At 54.7% G+C, this 18,611-nt stretch overlaps 1 protein-coding gene across 1 annotated transcript in view; it reads right to left on the bottom strand.

Annotated features, from left to right (window-relative positions):
- Positions 1–6,619: 6,619 nt before the first annotated feature.
- FGD3 (FYVE, RhoGEF and PH domain containing 3) overlaps positions 6,620–18,611 on the bottom strand; it is a 31,746-nt gene continuing 19,754 nt past the window's right edge. Inside the window, exons 12-16 of the mRNA XM_052645440.1 lie at positions 17,199–17,261; positions 9,406–9,528; positions 8,951–9,091; positions 7,123–7,269; positions 6,620–6,862 (exon numbers count right to left, since the gene is read on the bottom strand). Coding sequence (XP_052501400.1) covers positions 6,620–6,862; positions 7,123–7,269; positions 8,951–9,091; positions 9,406–9,528; positions 17,199–17,261 — 717 coding nt within the window. The remainder of the gene's footprint in view (positions 6,863–7,122; positions 7,270–8,950; positions 9,092–9,405; positions 9,529–17,198; positions 17,262–18,611) is intronic.

Genomic DNA, 18,611 nt, shown 5'->3' with positions numbered 1-18,611 from the left:
AGCAAGTTACATAAGACACGGGCCCCCTGCTGGGAGCCAGTGGGGCCCCACCTAAGACATGTTCCCCTCCTCTGGGAGCTACTGGGAACCCACTTAGGGCATGACTCTCAGTGATGAGCTGCAGTGTCCCCCTCTGTGAATGGAGTGAAGATTATGGTCCCTTCCTCTGAGGTTTTGGGAGGAAGGAGGGAATGCTGGAGGACTCTGGGCTTAGGACCACACACAGAGAATGGCCACGCCCTGCCTCTGGGAAGTGGGGATGCTTTGGGAATTACTCCAGTATTTTTCTCTGGAGATGGGCTGCTCTGGTGTCAGTTTTCCAGTGCCCCTTGGGGGCAGATGTTCTGGGGGGCTATAATTTGCTCTCTGAGTTTGGATAGAGCACAGGGAAGTGGCCCTCCAAGATGAAGATAGATTCATGAGATGTGGCAAGCGCATTTTCAGCAGGCAGAACTGGAGTGCTGATGACCAGACCCCCCAGGGGCAGGCCTGGCCCTGGCAGGAAAGGGGAGGGTTTTGTCCCTTTCAGGGATACTGCCAGCCTGGATCCTGTTGGGAATATAGGGTCAAGGCAGGACATTTTGGAGGATGCAGGCTGGTCCCTGTCTGTGGGTGCTTTGGGGTGGGGCAGGGCCATAGAAGAAATAGGACTCCAGATGAACTTTATTCGCTCACCGCAGCTGCTTCAGGCAAAAGTCAGAGATGTGTTTCTTCCCCTCTTTTCTCCTATCCTAGTCTGGGCTCGCTGGGAGGCCCTCCCATCTCATTCTAGGATGGTTCCCCCTCCACCCTCAAAGGGGGACTGATTGTCTTGGGTCACATGGCCATCTTGGACCAACCCCGGCAGAGGGAGTGGAGAGCCGGCCAGTGAGCCTGTGGTATAGGGGCCCAGATGGAGGCCTTCTCCTGCACACCTTCCCTTTCTATGACCTTGGGGCCAGATGGCCCACCTGAGCCACCAGCTCTTCTCCTTGGCACCACCTGGTACTTGCCATCCTGCTGGGGTGGGTTCCTGGCTGCTCCCCATGGCTTGCCCTAGTCCTGCCCACCTCTCTGGCCCTCCATTTTCTCTCTTATAATTGGGGGGCAGGGGTGGATGTAGGAGGGTATGTGACTAGGGAGCACCCAGGCCTCCTGTCACAACTGGTTGCCTTGGGACCACCTGGAGCTCCTCGGATCACTTGGAGTACTTAGGAATACCTGAGCTCCCTGGGGAGACCTGGAGCCTCACAGGGACCATCTCGAGTTCCTGAGGACCACATGGGGTCCCCTGAGACAAACTAGAGACCCATCTTGGGCCCTCAGAAACACCTGGAGCCCCTCAGGACCACCTGAATCCCCTGTGACCACCTGAAGTCCTCTAGGACCATCCACGGCCCCCTGGGAACCCCACGAGGAAGGAGAGGTGACTAGTAGGAATGGGCAATGGGAGTCCACAGAACAGCCACTCTCAGTTGCCAGCTGGGCTCACAGAAGGATCGTTCAGAGAGATCTGGTCTACAGACACATTGCAGTGGCTCTTGAAGAGGTGAGCCCACCCTCCTTCCTGGATGCCCAGCACCTGGGCCAGTTGCTAGGAAGGGCTTGGATTCAAGGGCTCTATCAGACCCCAGGAGGTGGGAAGGCCCTGTGAGCATCTAGGGGATGCGGATTAGAGCCCCCCCAAGGCCTGGGAGCGTCAGCCGGGGCTTCAGGGACCGATCCTACCACCTCCATGTGTACAGGGGTCCACTATCTCCTGGGAGGGCAGTGAGGGATGGGCACAGGTGTAAGTCAGACCCATTTGGGTCCCAATGCCCCTCTGGTCGGAGAAGGCAATGGCATCCCACTCCAGTACTTTTGCCTGGAAAATCCCATGGACGGAGGAGCCTAGTAGGCTGCAGTCCATGGGGTCGCTAGAGTCAGACACGACTGAGCGTCTTCACTTTCACTTTTCACTTTCATGCATTGGAGAAGGAAATGGCAACCCACTCCATTGTTCTTGCCTGGAGAATCCCAGGGACGGGGAAGCCTGGTGGGCTGCCATCTATGGGGTCGCACAGAGTCGGACACGACTGAAACGACCTAGCAGCAGCAGCAGCAGCAGCAGCAGCACCAGCAGCAGCCCCTCTGGTGATTTTCTGGGGGTGTGGCAGCTCTCTTGGTCTCATGTGCTATTCTCTGCAATGGGGACCAGATGTCTGAGGAGAACCTGGCTATGTCCCGGATTCCTGGGGACCTCGGAGCGGGCAGGAGAGCCACTGGGCCTTTATGATCCCAGGCAGCCATTGGCTCTGTTTCCTGATCTGTTAAAGTGAGTGAAGTCACTCAGTCGTGTCTGACTCTGTGACCCCATGGACTGTAACCTACCAGGCTCCTCCATCCATGGGATTTTCCAGGCAAGAATACTGGAGTGGCTTGCCATTTCCTTCTCCAGGGGATCTTCCCGACCCAGGGATCAAACCCAGGTTTCCTGCATTTTAGGCAGATGTTTTACCATCTGAGCCACTAGAGAAGATCTGTTAAAAGAGGATTCCAGGCCCAAAGGGCTCTGGGGCTGCATGGCAAGAGCAAAATCCCTGAACTTTCACTAATGCTGTTGGCAGATATTAACTGAGCACTTATTCTCTGCCAGGTGCTATCATAGGTGCTTCATTCTGCCCTCAGAGCTTCTGCTCTAGATGAGGAGACAGAGATTAAACAAGAAGGCAAATACCCAAACAAAAACTAGAGAGATTAGGGCAAGGGCTCTGCTGAGGTTCATGGAGCAGACTCTTGCAAAGTCATGAAGGAAGAACCCCCAGGCAGAGGAACAGCATGTGCAAATATCCTGAGATGGGAGGGAGACTAGTATATTCTGAAGACCCAGTGACTGGAGCCTGGTAATCTGAGGTCAGGATGAAGCAGCAGGGGAGCAAGGGAGGGCAGGAGAAAATGAGGCTGGAAATGTGGCAGGGTCAGAGGCTAAAGGGCTTTATTCAATCCCTGAGTCCCAGAGATCCGAGTGGCTGGCGCCCTAGTGCCCAGCACACAGGCATGCCGTCAGTGCTTGCTGCATGAAGAAATGGACAGAGAGTGAATGGGTGACCCTGATTTACTGTGTGACCTTGGGCAAGTGTATTTCCCTCTCTGGGTCTTTGTTTCATTACTACTAAGACACTCCCTGAGTTATAATTCTTTTCAGCTAATGGCTGGGCTGGGTGCCTGGCTGCAGCAGGCCCTTGTGTATGGTGGCTCCTTCCTCTTCCCATGACAATGAGGGACACTGCCAACATCCCCCGTGGCCTTAGTGGGGACGTGTGTTCCTCACACTGCAGGCAGCAGCTCCTGGAGGCACAGAAGACTTTCAGCTCAGGCCTTGAACTCCTGTGGCAGTTGGGTACCTCAGACCTTTTCCTGCCCTGACTGGCATTCTTTAGGACAGGGGGATGGCCTCCTGTCCTGCAGAATTGGGAGCTGGACTTGGGGAGGAGGAGATGATTGAAAAGGAAGGACAGTGAAGGAGCTAAAAGCCAGTGTGCATCCACCTCCCCGCTCTGTGGGTGGGCGGTGTGGTGTGGGCAGGCCCTGGGTTATTGGGACAAGAAGAGGGTGGACAGATGTTGGCAATGTGTGCATGGGAAGAAGCCCAGTCTCAAAGTCACCCAGACATACAGTGTGGATACTCAGGCAGGCAGCCTGCTTTTCCCAGTCCTTACTGGGGCATCCAGAGGGCTCAGGGCAGGCCAGATGCCCCTAGCCGGAGAGATCCCTGGAGCCATCCACTGGCCACCCACCCCATGACTTCAAACTCTACAATAGTTAACATTTATTGGGATGTTTCATAAGAACAAGTTTCTTTCATCTCCTGAAAAGCTGGTAGCTCTGGCCACATAGGTCCATGCCTGCATGGGCACAGTTGGCAGAAGCGTCCCTATATCACCATGACTACTGGTGTGCCCATCATGGGGGTCTGTGTTGAGATACCTGGCCCTGTCTCCATCTCTGCCCTGGTCATCCCGATTGCAGCCAACTGGGTCTATTAAGACTCGCCAGGCCTGCCCCTTGGCTCTCGCCTCCTGGAGCATCACCAAAAAAGACCCTGTGGAGACCCCATGACCAGGCCTTTTCTCCCCCAGGCTCCTTCTCCTCACTGTGTCTCACTGGCTCCTCCAGATCTTGGTGTCCCTGCCCTCAACTTAGGCACCCTCTCTGTAACCCCTCCCCATGTCCTGGTCAGGAGTGAGGCTTCCAGGTACCTCCTGCCACCACTCCCCGCCCCCGGCCGACACACACACACCCTGCTTCTCTCTTCCATGGCTGCACATTTTCTCCTCAGTGTCTCAATGGGAATAGCCACTCCAAACAGGGATTTCCTTTCCTCTGCATCCTCAGGGCCCAGCACTGTCTAAACTGGACAGTGAGGACATTTTCCCCAGTCCTACTGCAGCCACTGCCGATGGAAGGCCTCCTGCTTTCATCCTTGCAGTTGGCCCCAGGACACTCTCCGATGGACTGTGATGGAATGCAATATTCTGGTGGACCCCGAGCTGCTAGGGACAGAATGGCCACCTCACCAGCCTTTCCATGTGCTGAATGAGGACAGGACCCTCCTGAAATTACCATGGATACCTGTATGCCAGGCCCCCCAAGCTGTTGGGTCAGAGAGGATAGGGCTCAGGCCTGCCCTGGTGCCCCAAGAGCTCACTGGGGAACTGGCCACAATGGCAGAACCCACAGTGGCAGCCCTGGGTGAGGACCCTGAATAGGGGCCCAGTCTTGACCCCTCAGACTGGCAGAGTGGCACCATGTCCAGTGGGTCAATTCTGGCTGTGCACTTGGTCTGGAGCTGTGAGACTCTTGGAGGAGTCCTTTCTGTGACTCAGTTTCCTCAGCTATCAAGTGGGAACATTCTGGGATTCAGGTAAGATGGGAGTGATACAGAGTTGACCCTGAGAAGGAGCCCCACTAGGCCCCCTCGCTCCGAGGGAGAAGGGGCAGGACCAGTGGGGAGGGGCTGGCTGGTCCCTTCACTGCCTCTGACACCCGCCTTGGCTCCCTGGGTAGGACTTTGCTGTGTTTCCTTAAATAAGAGCACAGTTGGAAGGGCCTGGCCTCCCCTTCCCAGTGGGCAGGTTGCTGTTATCAAGTAGCGTCAGAACACCCACTGCAGGGTGGGTGGGCTGTCACAGGACTGAGGCCCAGGTATACAGCTGCTGCATCATGCAGGCATCGCAGGGTGGGCATGCAGGGGATGGCGCTGACTCATGCGTAAGCTCACCCGTGCCCTGCCCGCCTCACCTCTGTCTCTACCTGTGCTCTCTCCTACCTCACCTGTACCTCACCGACCCTGTCTACCTTACCTATGGCCCACTGTCTCACTTGGACTCTACTCACCTCACCTGGGCCCTGCCATTCCTCACCGGAGCCCAACCCCCACTTCACCCACGACCAGTCATCCATTTCTGGCTCTCACAATGGCCCTCTCAGCCTCCAGGTAGGTGCCCTGCAACTCTGCCCACAACTGGGCAGTGACAGACATCCCTGCAGGGTGCCTTGTGGATGTTGGAGAGATGGGGGTCGCAAGGGACTGGATACCCCTCAGTCATCACTCCCTAAGTCCCTCAGCTCTCTCCCAAGGCTCTGGTCCAAATAGACCTTCCTGTCGACTTTGTGAGTGCCCAGCACCCTGTGATCGCATAGCTAAGTCTGGCTCCACTTGCTACAGGGGCAAACAGTCCTGTCCACCCCGCTAGCATGAACAGCGACACTGCAATTGTCCAGGCGTGGCACCTTGCCTGAGGCCTCACCCTCGGATGCTGCTGCATCCTGGGGCACCCACAGGAGTGTGACTTGCACCCTGAAGGCCTGTATGGGGGTCCAGGCCCCGATTACTGGCTGTGCCCCTGTTACCCTCATTCTCCATCCAACCACCAGCAGACCCACTGTGCAGAGACCCTGCCCCAAGGCTATATCCACCTGTTGGCTGCCAGCATTTATTTATTTATGCAGATAAGCACTGTCCACCACCCACCAGGGGAGGCAGGCACAAATCTTGGGGCCCCACACGATGCCTGTGTGGTGCCCCTGTAGCTTTGCAGCATGGTCATTTAGGAACGTACCACTCGCCCCCTCGGGCATCCCCAAATGAAGTGGAAAACTGCCATGCTGTGCCCAGTCGCTGGGAGGGGAAAGAGGAGAGAGGTGGAGTCCAGGGGCCAGTCTGGCTCAGCTCGCATGGATGTAGATGGTGTAGATGGCGGGCAGTCACTGGGGGGTGGCATGACTGCAGACACCCACCAGGTGTCCCTGGGCACCGCCCATGAGCTCCTTCTGTCTTCTGGCACAGGTGACTGCTCATGGCCCACTCAGACAGACTTTACTTGACAGTCACCCTACGCCCTACTCTGGGCCACGTGACGGGGCCTGCAGGCAGAAGCCCAGGTCTTTGAGAGACATGCTGCATGACCTAGGCTCTGGGCCTCATTTTCCTCCTCTCTGACATGGAGGAACTCTCCAGAGCAAAGTGCTGTGTGGCCCGTTGGCCCCTCAGAGGTCCAGGTTCTCTTCACGCCCATGTGTGGCCTTGACACCACCTCTCAGAAGAGCATAGGCCCTGCTGTGGTGGCTGTACAGTTAGGAAAGATGGCAGAGACTCAGCTCATGGGGCAGCTGGAGCCTGGGGCTGCTGGGCCTCCAGGCTGGCCTGGGATGAACGCCCATGGGCTGCTGAGCTGAGAGCCTCCAGCCACTGCTGCTGCAGCTCGGCAGACGGGGCGCTCAGGTACAAAGACTGCTGGGCCTGCTGCAGCTGCCACACGTGCCTGGCATCCAGTCTCTCTGAAGGCTCCAGCACACTCAGCCTGCAGCCGGAGAGGGGGATGGCATGGAGCAGCTGGCCGTCCTGCTGAGAAGTAGAGGAGCATCAGCATTCTAGCCTCTAGAGTCCCGGCATCACTAAGTACCACCTCCCACAAGTGGGCAGCAGAAGGGTGATTCTGCACAGTCGGGGAAACAGGCCCCAGGGCCACGCGAGCCACCATCCAAGTGAAGCTGGTCCCAGGCCTATATGGGCACAGGCCTGAGGCCCCGGGTCTGAGCTTCTGGTTGCCGGAGCAGGGTGAACCCCCACCCCCAGCACAGCCCAGTGGACAGAGCACACACCTGGCTGCCTCCGTGGAGGTGCAGCACCAACTCCAGGGAGTCCGACTCAGAGATGGCAGCCCACGCCTTGCTCCATGCTGTGCCGCCATCTGACACCTGCAGGGGGCCGCAGAGCAGGCTGGGTGGGGGGTCCGCAGCGACTGGCTTCTGGGAACGCAGAGAACAAGTCAAGTGAGTCTCACTTGTAAGAGCTACTCTCCTGGGGAAGCATCAGGGCCAAGGCTCTGGGGGGAGAGAGGCAGGACGGGAAGACAGACTGGACAAAGGCCTAGGCCCACCTGACTTTGCCCAGGGTCACTGCAAGGCCACTTGGGGTTGGGCTGGACCCTCTAGGGACTGAGACCACAAGAAAGGTCAAAGACAGAAATAAAGGCAGAGCAGAAAACACTGGAACTGCAGGAAACCAGAATGTGGTGGCTTTCGGTGATTTATCTGTACACACACACACACACACACACACACAGGTACACACCCCTCACACACATTCATTCACATACACATCATGCATCATACACACCTTTCTCTCTCTTCTGACGTGTTTAGAGCAGTCATGGACACAACCCCTAGGTCATCAGAAAATCCCTCAGACACACCTGATAAAACCGGTTCCTGCTTGGACCTGGGACACGGGTCTCCCAGACACAGCGTTTAAAATGCATGGATGAGAAGGCCGAGGGAGCTGTGCAAGGGGCCCCTCTCTCCTCTGTCGAGATAATACTTCACTCAGTTCTAATACACCGATGCACTTAACCTCTAAGACATACAGAGACTCTAACTAGGGCGCCAATCAGAGTCCTGACCCACCCGGATAACCTTCCCTAGAACCTTTATGAAGGGAAATGAACATTATAAATAGCTTCCCAGAAGACCCCAATGTGCAGCTGGCCTTGAGAATCATGGACTATGTTATGTGGAGAGAATGGAAAAATGTACTTTTTTGGAAAGCCATATTTCTCTTTTTTTCCAACTTTCCTGTTACTTCATCAAATAGGGACAGTGCCCTTCAAGGAGGGCCTGGAGGGCAGCAGCCATCTCCAGAGAACAGGAGGTGAGAAGGGGGGCGGGTGTCCTCACTGTCCCTGCCACCCTGATGGCTTGGTCAAGGTGGGAGCAACATCTCACTTCAGCAGGGTCTCCAGGCCTACAATGAGGGTGACCGTGAGTGAAGATGAAATGTGTTCCCATCTGCTGTGGGCTGAACTGTCTGCCCTTAAACCCGTATGTTGAAGCCCTAAGTGCCAACCCCACCCCCCGCCCCCGCCCACCCCACACACACACACAGTGAGACTGTGTTTGGAGATGAGGCTTCTAAGGAGGTAATAAGTTAAAATGAGGTTTATATGTATGGGCTCCAATCCAATATGACCAGTGTCCTCACAGGTGAGATTAGGATACCCATAGAGAGAGCACCATGTGAAGACATGGAGAATAAGTCCATCAACAAACCAAAGAAAGAGACCGCAATTGAAACCAGCTTGCTGATCCCTTGATTTCAGAATTCCAGCCTTAAGGACTATGATGAAATAAGTTTCTGTTGTTTAAGCTGCCCAGCCTGTGGTATTTGTTATTCAGCCTGAGCTGACTAATGCACCATCTAACTCCAGGGTGCAAATGATTCCCAAGCTCTCAACCATGACTAGACCCTATGAAGCTCAACAAGCACACAGGAGATATTTGGCATTCAGTTGCTAGCTGCCTGCAGTGGCCTATGGATCCAACTGAGCCTCATCAGTCCTGGTCCCAGGGAAGCCAACAGCTCTGGGGGCACCATCTGTCAAGGCTCCTGGGGCCTTGTGTCTGGAAGGCTCACCAGATCCAGCCCACCTACCTCTGTGCTCTGCTTGGGCTCCAGGGGCTCCTCAAGGCTGAGGCTCAAGTGGGCCACTGGCTGGGTCAGGAAACACTCTTTGCAGACACGGCTCTGCCTGCCATTCTCAGCCTTGAACTCAGAGCACTTCGCACAGATGACCTACAAGACAAGGGCACCTGTGACCCTACCACCTAGGGACAAAAGACTGTCCAGAAGGAGGCTGGAAGGGCCACAGTGACCAAGAGAGATGTGACATCATGTGGAGGGGAAGGGTTTGCCCATGAGCCAGGGGGATCAGGAGCCTTGTCCAGCAGGCAGAGGCCCCAAGGCTGGACCCTTTTGGGCCTCCAGGCCCTGCCTTCTTACTCAGAGGGTCCAGAATCCAGGGGGTCTGTGTGCATGGAAAGAAGATTGGGAGGAGGAATGAAGCACATGGAGGTCCCAACAGTTGGCCTCCTCCCGCCTGGACTCACCGCCCCACACAGCTTGCAGTGGTGTTTCCTTTTGGTGATGGAGTTGAAGGTCTCACCACAGCTGCTGCAGCCCTGCTTCTCCTTGTCACGTCTGGTCTTAGAGGACCCTCTCCTGGGCTCAGACTGTTGGAGGCAAACCGCTGCAGTCAGCTTCCCAGCACGTGTGGAGTGGCAGCTGTGTGACACACAGGCAACGCACATGCGGGGCAAGAAAGCTGGACGTGCAGAAGGGAATTAAGCAGGAGCCACGTTGGCCATGGCCCCCTGTTCAGCCTCGCTCCCCAGAAGCTGCCCTGCTATCACACAGAGTGAAATTCCAAGAGGATCAGGAACTCTATGCTTGGAATGACTTGGCCCTCCACAAAGGTCAGTGACGTAACCCTGCTGTGTCTGCAGAGATAACAACCGGAACCCACACCAGGGGAAATGGTGGCTGCTCTGCACCAAAGTCCAGACGCCGAGGACCCGGGTGTCTGCACCCAGCATCCGGCCAGGTGGCCCTTGCTTCCACACTCTTATCCTTCACTGGGCCCCAGAGCGTGATGCCTGCACTCGCCCACCCAACACGTGTGAGAGCGCTCTCCTGGGGTGGAGGAGTAGGGTCAGGGGGCTGGACTCCCCTCTCTGTCTCCTCTGATGCTGCCTGAATTTCCCACAAAGGAGGGCACTGATGAGTCTTTTCAGCAAGAGAAGAGAAACAACAGGAAGTCATGAAACATAATGTGGTGTGTGTTCAGAGAGGTTAAAATACCTTTAAGACGAGTCACAAGAACACACTATAAAATCCTTTTACTTTTGTTTTGTTTAACGTATAAACAAGCTGTTTTGTGTAAGGTTTCTCAAAAAGATTTATAAGAACCACATCAAAGTCCTTGGAGCCAAGAGGGAGTGGCAGGCAGCAGTGGGAGAGAGGTTTTCATTTTCTTCTATCACTTTTCTTTTTTCTTAAAAGTATTTATACCTTTTATGGTATGCATATATTTACAAATTTTCAAGAATCTGATGCAGTTTAAAACTAAGGAACAGGTACATAAATCATGCCTGGGAGGTAGATGTCAAGGTGACTTATCGGAAGATTAAAGGTGTTGAGGTCTATAGCTAAGGGAAACAAGCAAATAGCAAAATAACACACAGTAGCATATGATGTTTATACCAAAAAGGGTACATGCATGAAAAACAGAATGGAAGGAAGCACACCCTGATGATCCTATTGGCTGTTTGGGGTAGAGTTACTCTTATCTGACTCTCTCATCTGGATTGTTTCAATTGTTCACCAGAACAGCTTGTGAAAGAAGAAGAAAACCAAAAAACATATAGAAAGCAAAACAGTCACTCACTGACCAGCACCCCCAACACCCCCACCCCCCACCTCACATTCCCATCGAGGACTGTGTCCCCTCTGCACTATGAACAGAAGTTTGAGAGCTGGTGTGGTCTGCTCTGGCCACCTACCCTCTAGCCATAGTGACATCAGTTGTGTCTAGGACCCCAGCCCCATCTGGTGCAATGACTTGGGAGGCGAGTGGGAGGCAGGCAGGAGTGAGGGCGGGAGGGGCACTGACCATGCAGTGAGGCTGGGATGGGGGCTCAGAAGGGTTGTCTGATTAGGTTTCCCCAGCTGGTTAGCAGGAGTGCAAGTTAGGGGAAACTCCCAGAGCCCTGCCCCGCCCCTCCTCAGCCGTGGGACCCTGCATGAGTCACTTTTCCTCTCCAAGCCTGGCTTCCTCATCTGTAGAGTGGAGTAAGTGACAAAGCACAGAACTGAAGTTGCTCCAGACGGCTGAGGCGGGGCTCACTGCCTGTTATTTACTTCGGTGTGTCCGAAACTTCTATAATAAACATCTGAACAAAATAAGCTAGAAATAGGTTTAATATAAACTCTGCAAACTTAAAGAGAAAGAGATGCACTGGTCAGGGGTGAGGAGACAGAAAGGAGGGGCTTGTGCTGAATTGTGTCCCCCAGAAGTCATAGTTTGCAGTTCTAATCCCCAGCACCTTGGAATGTGACTGTAGTTGGAGAGAGGGCCTTGAAAAAGGTGATTAAAGTAAAATGAGGTCACTTGGGTAGGCCTTAATCCAACATAACTGGTGTCCTTATAAGAAGAGGAGATTAGGACATGGACACGCTCAGAGGCAAGACTATGTGAAGACACAGAGGAAAGATGGCTATCTATATGCCAAAGACAGATGCCTGTAAACAAGAAAAGAACAAAGACTGTCACTCATTATCCAGTTATATAAGGTTTAGACACAACCACTGCAGTCATGACAGTGCGGCCAGAATGAAAATACAAGAGGAGACATTCTGTGTGCTGGATAAACAGGCCCCAAGATAGATGCACATCTCAGAAAGAATTTCTAAGACCCCAGATTCTTGTATCTTCCCATGCACAGAAAAACACCAAAAGTGTAACTTGAGATATGTGTTCTTTATGATTAGCAATCATCTTTTACTAGGATGGATGTCTAACTACCTGTATGTCCTAGCCAAAAAAATACCCATTCATATCCTGGCTCCTCCCCCTCCTCTTAGAATCAGTTTCTCAGAGTTGTCTGCTGGGCTACAGTCTTCAGTAAGACCCTGAATAAAACTTAAATTCAACTCTTAAGTTGTATGGTTTTCTTTAGGCGACAGGCCTCAGGAGAAACCAGCCCTGCCGACACCTTGATCCTGGATTTGCAGCCTTCAGAACTGTGAGCGAATAAGTGTCTGTGGTGCTTTGTTAAGCAGCCTGAGCACCGGCCTATGCTCCCCAGCTCTGCTGCCTCTGCTCATAGTCCCCACTGCGGGCCCCACCACTGTGAGGCCAGCTCCGGCCACCTGGTACTAGGAGCCCTGAGACAGCTGGTGCCTCTGAGGGTCACAGGAACACTTATTCCACCCAAGACCTCCCCGCTTCTCCTCCATCTCATGACCCCTGGCCCCGTGGACACTGGGTTTAAGATGTCCCCCTCTCAGTTTATTCCATGCAGCTCAGGACCTCAGAGCTCTGTGGGTGGAGAACAGGTGGCACAGACCCAACAAGCAACACTGATGCTCCCCACAGCCACACGTCTCACCCAAGGCCACCCTGCCATCCAACACGGGCTGCCAGCCACACTGTAGCCCTGAGACACATTTGTCTGCCCCACTCGGGGTTCTTTCCTTGGAGCCCATCTCCAGAACTGCTAGGGCTCAGACAAGAGGAGAGAAGGGAGGGGCCATCCCCGGGTCTGCAGCAGCTCCAGCAGCCCCAGCCCTCCACCAATCTTCATGGCGACCCTGTCATTCCCATTTTCCAGGTGAGGACACCAAGGGCACTTGGGATGGGAGTGGTCAGAGGTAGGGTGGCTGGATCCACTGGCTTGCCTTCAAGCCCTGACGTGTGCCATAGAACCTCGGCTCTCCAGACCCTGAAAACAGCACTGCACAATTGCAGAGAACACCAGAGGACCAAAGGGGCTTCTGGGGTATCCCTGAGGGCCAGGGGGTAGGCAGGGGGCTGGAGGGGCAGGGCTGGCCCACAAGATGGAGGAGAGGCTGTAGTGGGCCAGAGGTGTGTGGCCATGAGCTCAGCCTGTGAAGGTCACCAGGACAGCAGGGACCCTGTCCTGGCCAAAGGGACAGAGGGCAGTTCCCAGAGCAGGGCATCTTGGGGCTGGGGCTTGGCTGAGCAACCCTCCTGGCTTCCTTTGTCAGGCAGCAGCTCAGTGCTCAGACAGGGTTCAGGCTAGGTACCAGCTCCCTCCATGCTGAGGACTATAAGCCACTGTGGCCCACCACTGATACACTACCCCACACAGTTCCCAACACTGAAAGTTGGTGACCAGGTGGCTGGGGTGAGCCTACCTGTGTTGTTGGGGACAGATCTTCTTGGCCAACCATACTTCCTGTTTGGATGAGGATACAGAATAGGCCAACAAAAGGGAGAGGCTTAGATTTTCTCTCTGGGTGTGGAGACATTGGAAAGGCTGGGCCAAGTCTAACTGGGGAGATGTGGAACTGTGGCTTTCTCCAGTAACAGCCAAGTGACTCCACCCGCAGCACTCCAAACAAGCAAGCGTGGGCCTGGGAGGAGGTATGTGCCAGGGCCTGTTTCACTAAGCATTTTCTCTTCAGCAGATTCACTTATAAAGCAGGGAAGCAGGAGGAAAATTCAGGTTAAGAAGTGGGTCCCAAAGAGTGGTCCTGACAACCAGCACCGGAAGACAGAGCCACACAGTTATTATTCGTCCTGAAGGGTGTGGACATAGGCCTAGGTCTTAGGCCCTGCCCAGTGAGGCCCAGCCCCTCTTCCTCTCGTGGGCAGCTCTGTCCCAGGGCCCTGGAGGGTGGGTTGCACTAAATCTGTGCATGCTGAGGAGAGGGTGGCAGGGGTGGGGCCTTCCTCAGCATCGTGGAGGGGTCCATGTGTGGTCACGGTGGGTTGGGGACTCTGACATTTCTGTGCTTCTGAGAAGAGAGATGTAACTTTTACAAAACAGGGAAGTCTTGGGTTTCTGCAAGGCCCCCTTGCAAAACTTCCTGGTTTAGCTTCTCTTAGGAAAGATGGCTTGTGGAAACTGTGTGTCTGAGGACAACACCAGGAAATCAAACCAGCACACCAAGAGTGAAGTTACATTTCCTCTCCAAAAGCTGACATCTGGCATGTTATAGCAAAGATCGCTCTTTCTAGTGTCAGAATTAAAATCCGCTTTTGGGTGCTTTCTGCAAATATCCACTGAGTATGTCTTGGACTCGCCTTATATAACAGGAGCTTCACTGAGTTGCCCTGGGTCCGCTAAAATCTGTGCTCTCCGGAGACACAAATGAGAAAAACCATGGCCAGGCCACCTGTGCCGGGGCCAGAGCTATGAGTCTGTTGCTAACAGATGTCTGTCTATTGTAGGGCCCCGGCCTGGCTTGGGGTGGGTAAACAGACTGGGACAAGGAGGACTGAACTTGAACTGTGATCTCAAGCATCTGCGAATCAGAGATGCTGCAGAGCCCTGAGAACGCTGAGCCCCCAGGTGGGAGAAAGAGGGGCGGCCTGCTCATCCACTGACTGAGTGTCGCTGTCACTGCCCAGCAGGTCTGCAGCCTGGCCTAGACGGACCCCTGGACTGGGCTGAGGCCCTGACCCTCAGGGGCTCCCAGTTACCTCTTCACCTATAAAAGGAGTTGGGCAACCAGTTGGAGGGGCACCCAAGTGGCCAACAGGCATCTGACGTAGTTTCTCTCTCTCTTCTTCCTATCCAGGAGAAGGTAAGGGTGGAGGGTGAGGAATTGCCCAAGGCCTCATGTCAGGACCCACTCACAGGTTAAAACATTAAACATGTGGCCTTCAGGTCCTTCCAGCTAGAAGATTCTCCAGTGGGCACTGCCTGCCCTGTGTGCCAGCCACACCTCCTGCTTCTCTCTCCCTGCCTTGGCACTGGATCCTCCTCAGCGCACCCCCCCACCCCCCACCCCCTGCCAACCATGCAGCCTGCAGCCATTCCACTTATGCTGGCATCCCAGGGCTGAGGCCTGCTATGGACTCGCCCAACAAAGAATGGGGGTTGCTTATGGCTCCTGATGCCCTGTAGCCCACCCCGGACCGAGGGTTAGATGCCAGAGGGCCCTGCATGGGGTCCCGCTCAGCTCCCCTGTGGAGGCAGGAAGAGGCAGCGCTTTACGCAAAGGGCCACACAGAGGCTGTCAGAGACCCCTGGCCAAGGGACCCAGGGGCCAACTGGAAAACTGCAGAGGCCCCGTCTGTCAGTTCTCTCTGGTCAGTTACACAGAGGAAGCCTGAATGTGCGGACTGCTTTTCATGACATTCCTAGACGTTCCTGAAAGGAGCCCAGTAGCACAGTGCAAGCCTTACATGTATAGTTTTGTGATTCATAAAGCTGATAATGGGCTGCTTCGTGAGGGAAACACTTGTCAGTAATCCTGGGGTCAGCTGTGAAGGCCTCACAGATGAGATCTTGGGGTAGAGCGGACATAATTGAGGCATTCTGTACAGAGGCGGCAGCAGGTACACAGGCCCTGGGACATGGCTAAGTGAGGGGGACCAGGGCATGGTCGGGGAGGGTGGGCTGGAAAGAAGGCAAGGCGAGACAGGGTCACGATGCAGGAAGCCCCTCAGGGAGTTTGAAGGGCTGTGATAAGACCATCTCTCCCCTACTGACTATGTGGCTTTGAGATTTCCTGCTTTTGAGTTCAAACAAATGAGCACAGGCTGCTTTTGACCCCCACAGCATACTGTGTGGCAGAAGTATCACTCAGATAAGGGGGTTCCCTTCCTCTCAATTGGTCCCTGAACCCCATCCTGCTCTAGAAAAACTATATCTTTCCCTCAGAGCCCAAGAACTTCTCAAGGTTTTCCCAGTGCCTACAATCCAAGACATGTCAGGTCAGGGGTCATGTGTGACCTGGCAAAGGCTCTGCTCTTGTAACAGAGCCGGGGGTCACCCCTTCTGTTCTGGGGCTTCAGCAGGGGCTCAGTGCTATCAATGCATGGATGTTGTGGGAGGAGGAGATTAGTTTTCTTACTGAAAATCTAAGTCAGGACAGGAACACTTACTCCCCATGACAAGCTAGGCAGCTGTCCCTCCCTCTGCTGCTGTCCCAGGCAAGTCCAGTCACACCATGAAGTGTGGAGTCGAAGGCTAGGTCTCCTCACCTGTCAAGCCCATTTCCGCTTCCTAAAATGAGCTGTCCTTCACAACCGCCAACCCAGGATGGCGGTAATGACCAGCAGGGTGGCCCTTGTAGCCAAGAAAGAGGAGCTCTAGAAGCTGGTGCTACATTCAGGCAGACTTTGCTGTCCGGCTGGGGTGCACCTGCCCCCAAGGGAATGGTCCCGATAAGGGTGTGAGAAAGAGAAGTGGGGGAGGGAAGGAGAGGCAGGCATGGGGGAGAGAAGGTGGGGACAGTACTGACCCACCCACAGGAGATGTTCCTTTCTAGGAGCAAATACCCTGTTAGGTGTCAGGCTGGGCCTCAGGCCCCCACTCATTCTTTTGAGCCTGGAAAACTGAGGAATAGGGCCAGGTGGGGCTAGTGGTAAAGAATCTGCCTGGAGATTCTGGTTCAATCCTTGGGTTGGGAAGATCCCCTGGAGAAGGAAAGGGCCACCCACTCCAGTATTCTTGCCTGGAAAATTCTATGGACAGAGGAGCCTGGCGGGCTACCGTCCATAGGGTCACAAAGAGTCAGACACGACTGAGCATGCACACACAAGGGAAAAGCAAGGGTGCCCAGGAGAATCCCCTCTCAGGATGTGGGGTACAGACCTCCCTGGTAGTCTAGGGTTATAACTGTCATCAGACTTCGTGACAATTAGGCCCAGTGGTTAATAATGACGCTCCCCTGTACTGCATACTCACCGCATGCGAGGCACACACGTTTGCCCTCCTGCTTAATCTCCCAACCAACAGAGTGGGCGGGACTCAGGCATAGTCCCATGGCCTGGCCCTGTCAGAGTGGGAACAAGGACACAGGCTGTCCCTGGACACAGCATCTTTGCCCACACTGATTGAGCATCCTGAGGGCCAGGCACCACCTTGATGCACGTTCATCCAGGGCTATTCTATTCACGGTAAAGAGCACAAGTCTTCAGAAGATCTTAGCTGTGTAACCTCCACCCACCCCAAAAAATGGACATTTGGGTCCCAGCAGGCTTACCCCAGCCCTCTCCCGACAGGCCCCAGAGGCCATCACTGTAAGGACCCAGGTCTCATGGAGTAGGGGGAAGGCTTACTCCCAAGGACTCACCCTCAGGTCACCCTGATCTGACCCCAACTTCCACCTCCCACCCATGCCAACAGCTGAGGGGGTCACTCACCCCTGAAGCTCCCCCTCCACTGTTGGCTGGCACCGCGGGCATCTCGGAGCTGGGGCTCATCATCTGGAAGGGACAGAGACAGCTGGCATGAGCAGAGGTCCCATGGCCACGTGCTGACATCCAGTGTGATATTGGAACACCACCAATTCTTCCATCTGAGCACAGCGTCAGGAGAAAGACTGTTGGGGCCTAGCATTTGCTGTGATTTTGACAATCAGCCCCTCCCTGGCCTGGCTGAGGACTGAAGGCGTCCCAGGAGAGTTATCATCTCCCAGCTGGGGGTGGGGGAAGGTGGGCAGGTATGAAGCTTCTCAAGGCCCATTGGGCCTGGCTGGCTACATCACACCACGTGAGGGGCCCTGGGTTCTAGCTCCTCCCTCGGCATCCATGGAGAGCTCAGTGCCCTGTGGTCGGGCTCTGCCTCTGCATCGACTTTAATAGCAGGTATGGGGTGGGGCAAGGGGATCCTGTTTTCAGGTCACCTCTCTTCAAGCTAGGAGACAGCGCTTTTCTTGCCTGGGTATGACACCAAGTTTTCTTCCAAAACAGTCCAAAAAGCAGACAAAATGGAGATTTGATGCAAATATTAAAGTGGAAAATGAGGTGGCCTGTGGGCCACAGGGAGGACCCACCAGGCCTGGTGTCTGGGACTCAGAGCTGTTGAGCCAGTCTGGGCTGGGCATCAGGGATGTCTCTGAGGACCCTCACCATGAAGTCATGTTTGGTTGTGCCCACACAGAGAATCCCTTGGACTGCAAGGAGATCCAACCAGTCCATTCTGAAGGAGATCAGTCCTGGGTGTTCATTGGAAGGAATGATGCTAGAGCTGAAACTCCAATACTTTGGCCACCTCATGCAAAGAGTTGATTCATTGGAAAAAGACTCTGATGCTGGGAGGGATTGGGGACAGGAGGAAAATGGGGACGACAGAGGATGAGATGGCTGGATGGCATCACCGACTCGATGGACATGAGTTTGAGTGAACTCCGGGAGTTGGTGATGGACAGGGAGGCCTGGCGTGCTGCGATTCATGGGGTCGCAAAGAGTTGGACACAACTGAGTGACTGAACTGAACTGAACTGAACTGAACACAGAGGGGATGGCCAAGGCCTAGGGCCACCTATCTGGCCGTGGGTGGGGATCCTGCTTCCCTGCTCCCCCAAGGCCTGGGGATGACTCTTCATTGGGAGGAAGCCACCCCTGCTGATACGATCACAGCCCCTAGTGCACGTGAGAGGACAGCGGACCATGTAGCAGCTTCATCCAGCCCTGTCTTTCCCTCCCTCCATCCTGAGTGCTGACCACACCTGCGGGGAGCAGGGGTCCTCACATGGATGCTCAGTAAAGGTGAGCACGAGGAGAGTGTGGGGACCAGCTTCCCTCCCAGATACCAGTCCTTGTGGAAAGGGTCTA

The sequence above is a fragment of the Budorcas taxicolor genome, chromosome 8 (assembly GCF_023091745.1).
Source record: "Budorcas taxicolor isolate Tak-1 chromosome 8, Takin1.1, whole genome shotgun sequence".
Classification (NCBI taxonomy): domain Eukaryota; kingdom Metazoa; phylum Chordata; class Mammalia; order Artiodactyla; family Bovidae; genus Budorcas; species Budorcas taxicolor.
The sequence above is the reverse complement of the archived record's forward strand: the minus strand, read 5'-3'. Positions and strand labels throughout refer to the sequence as shown.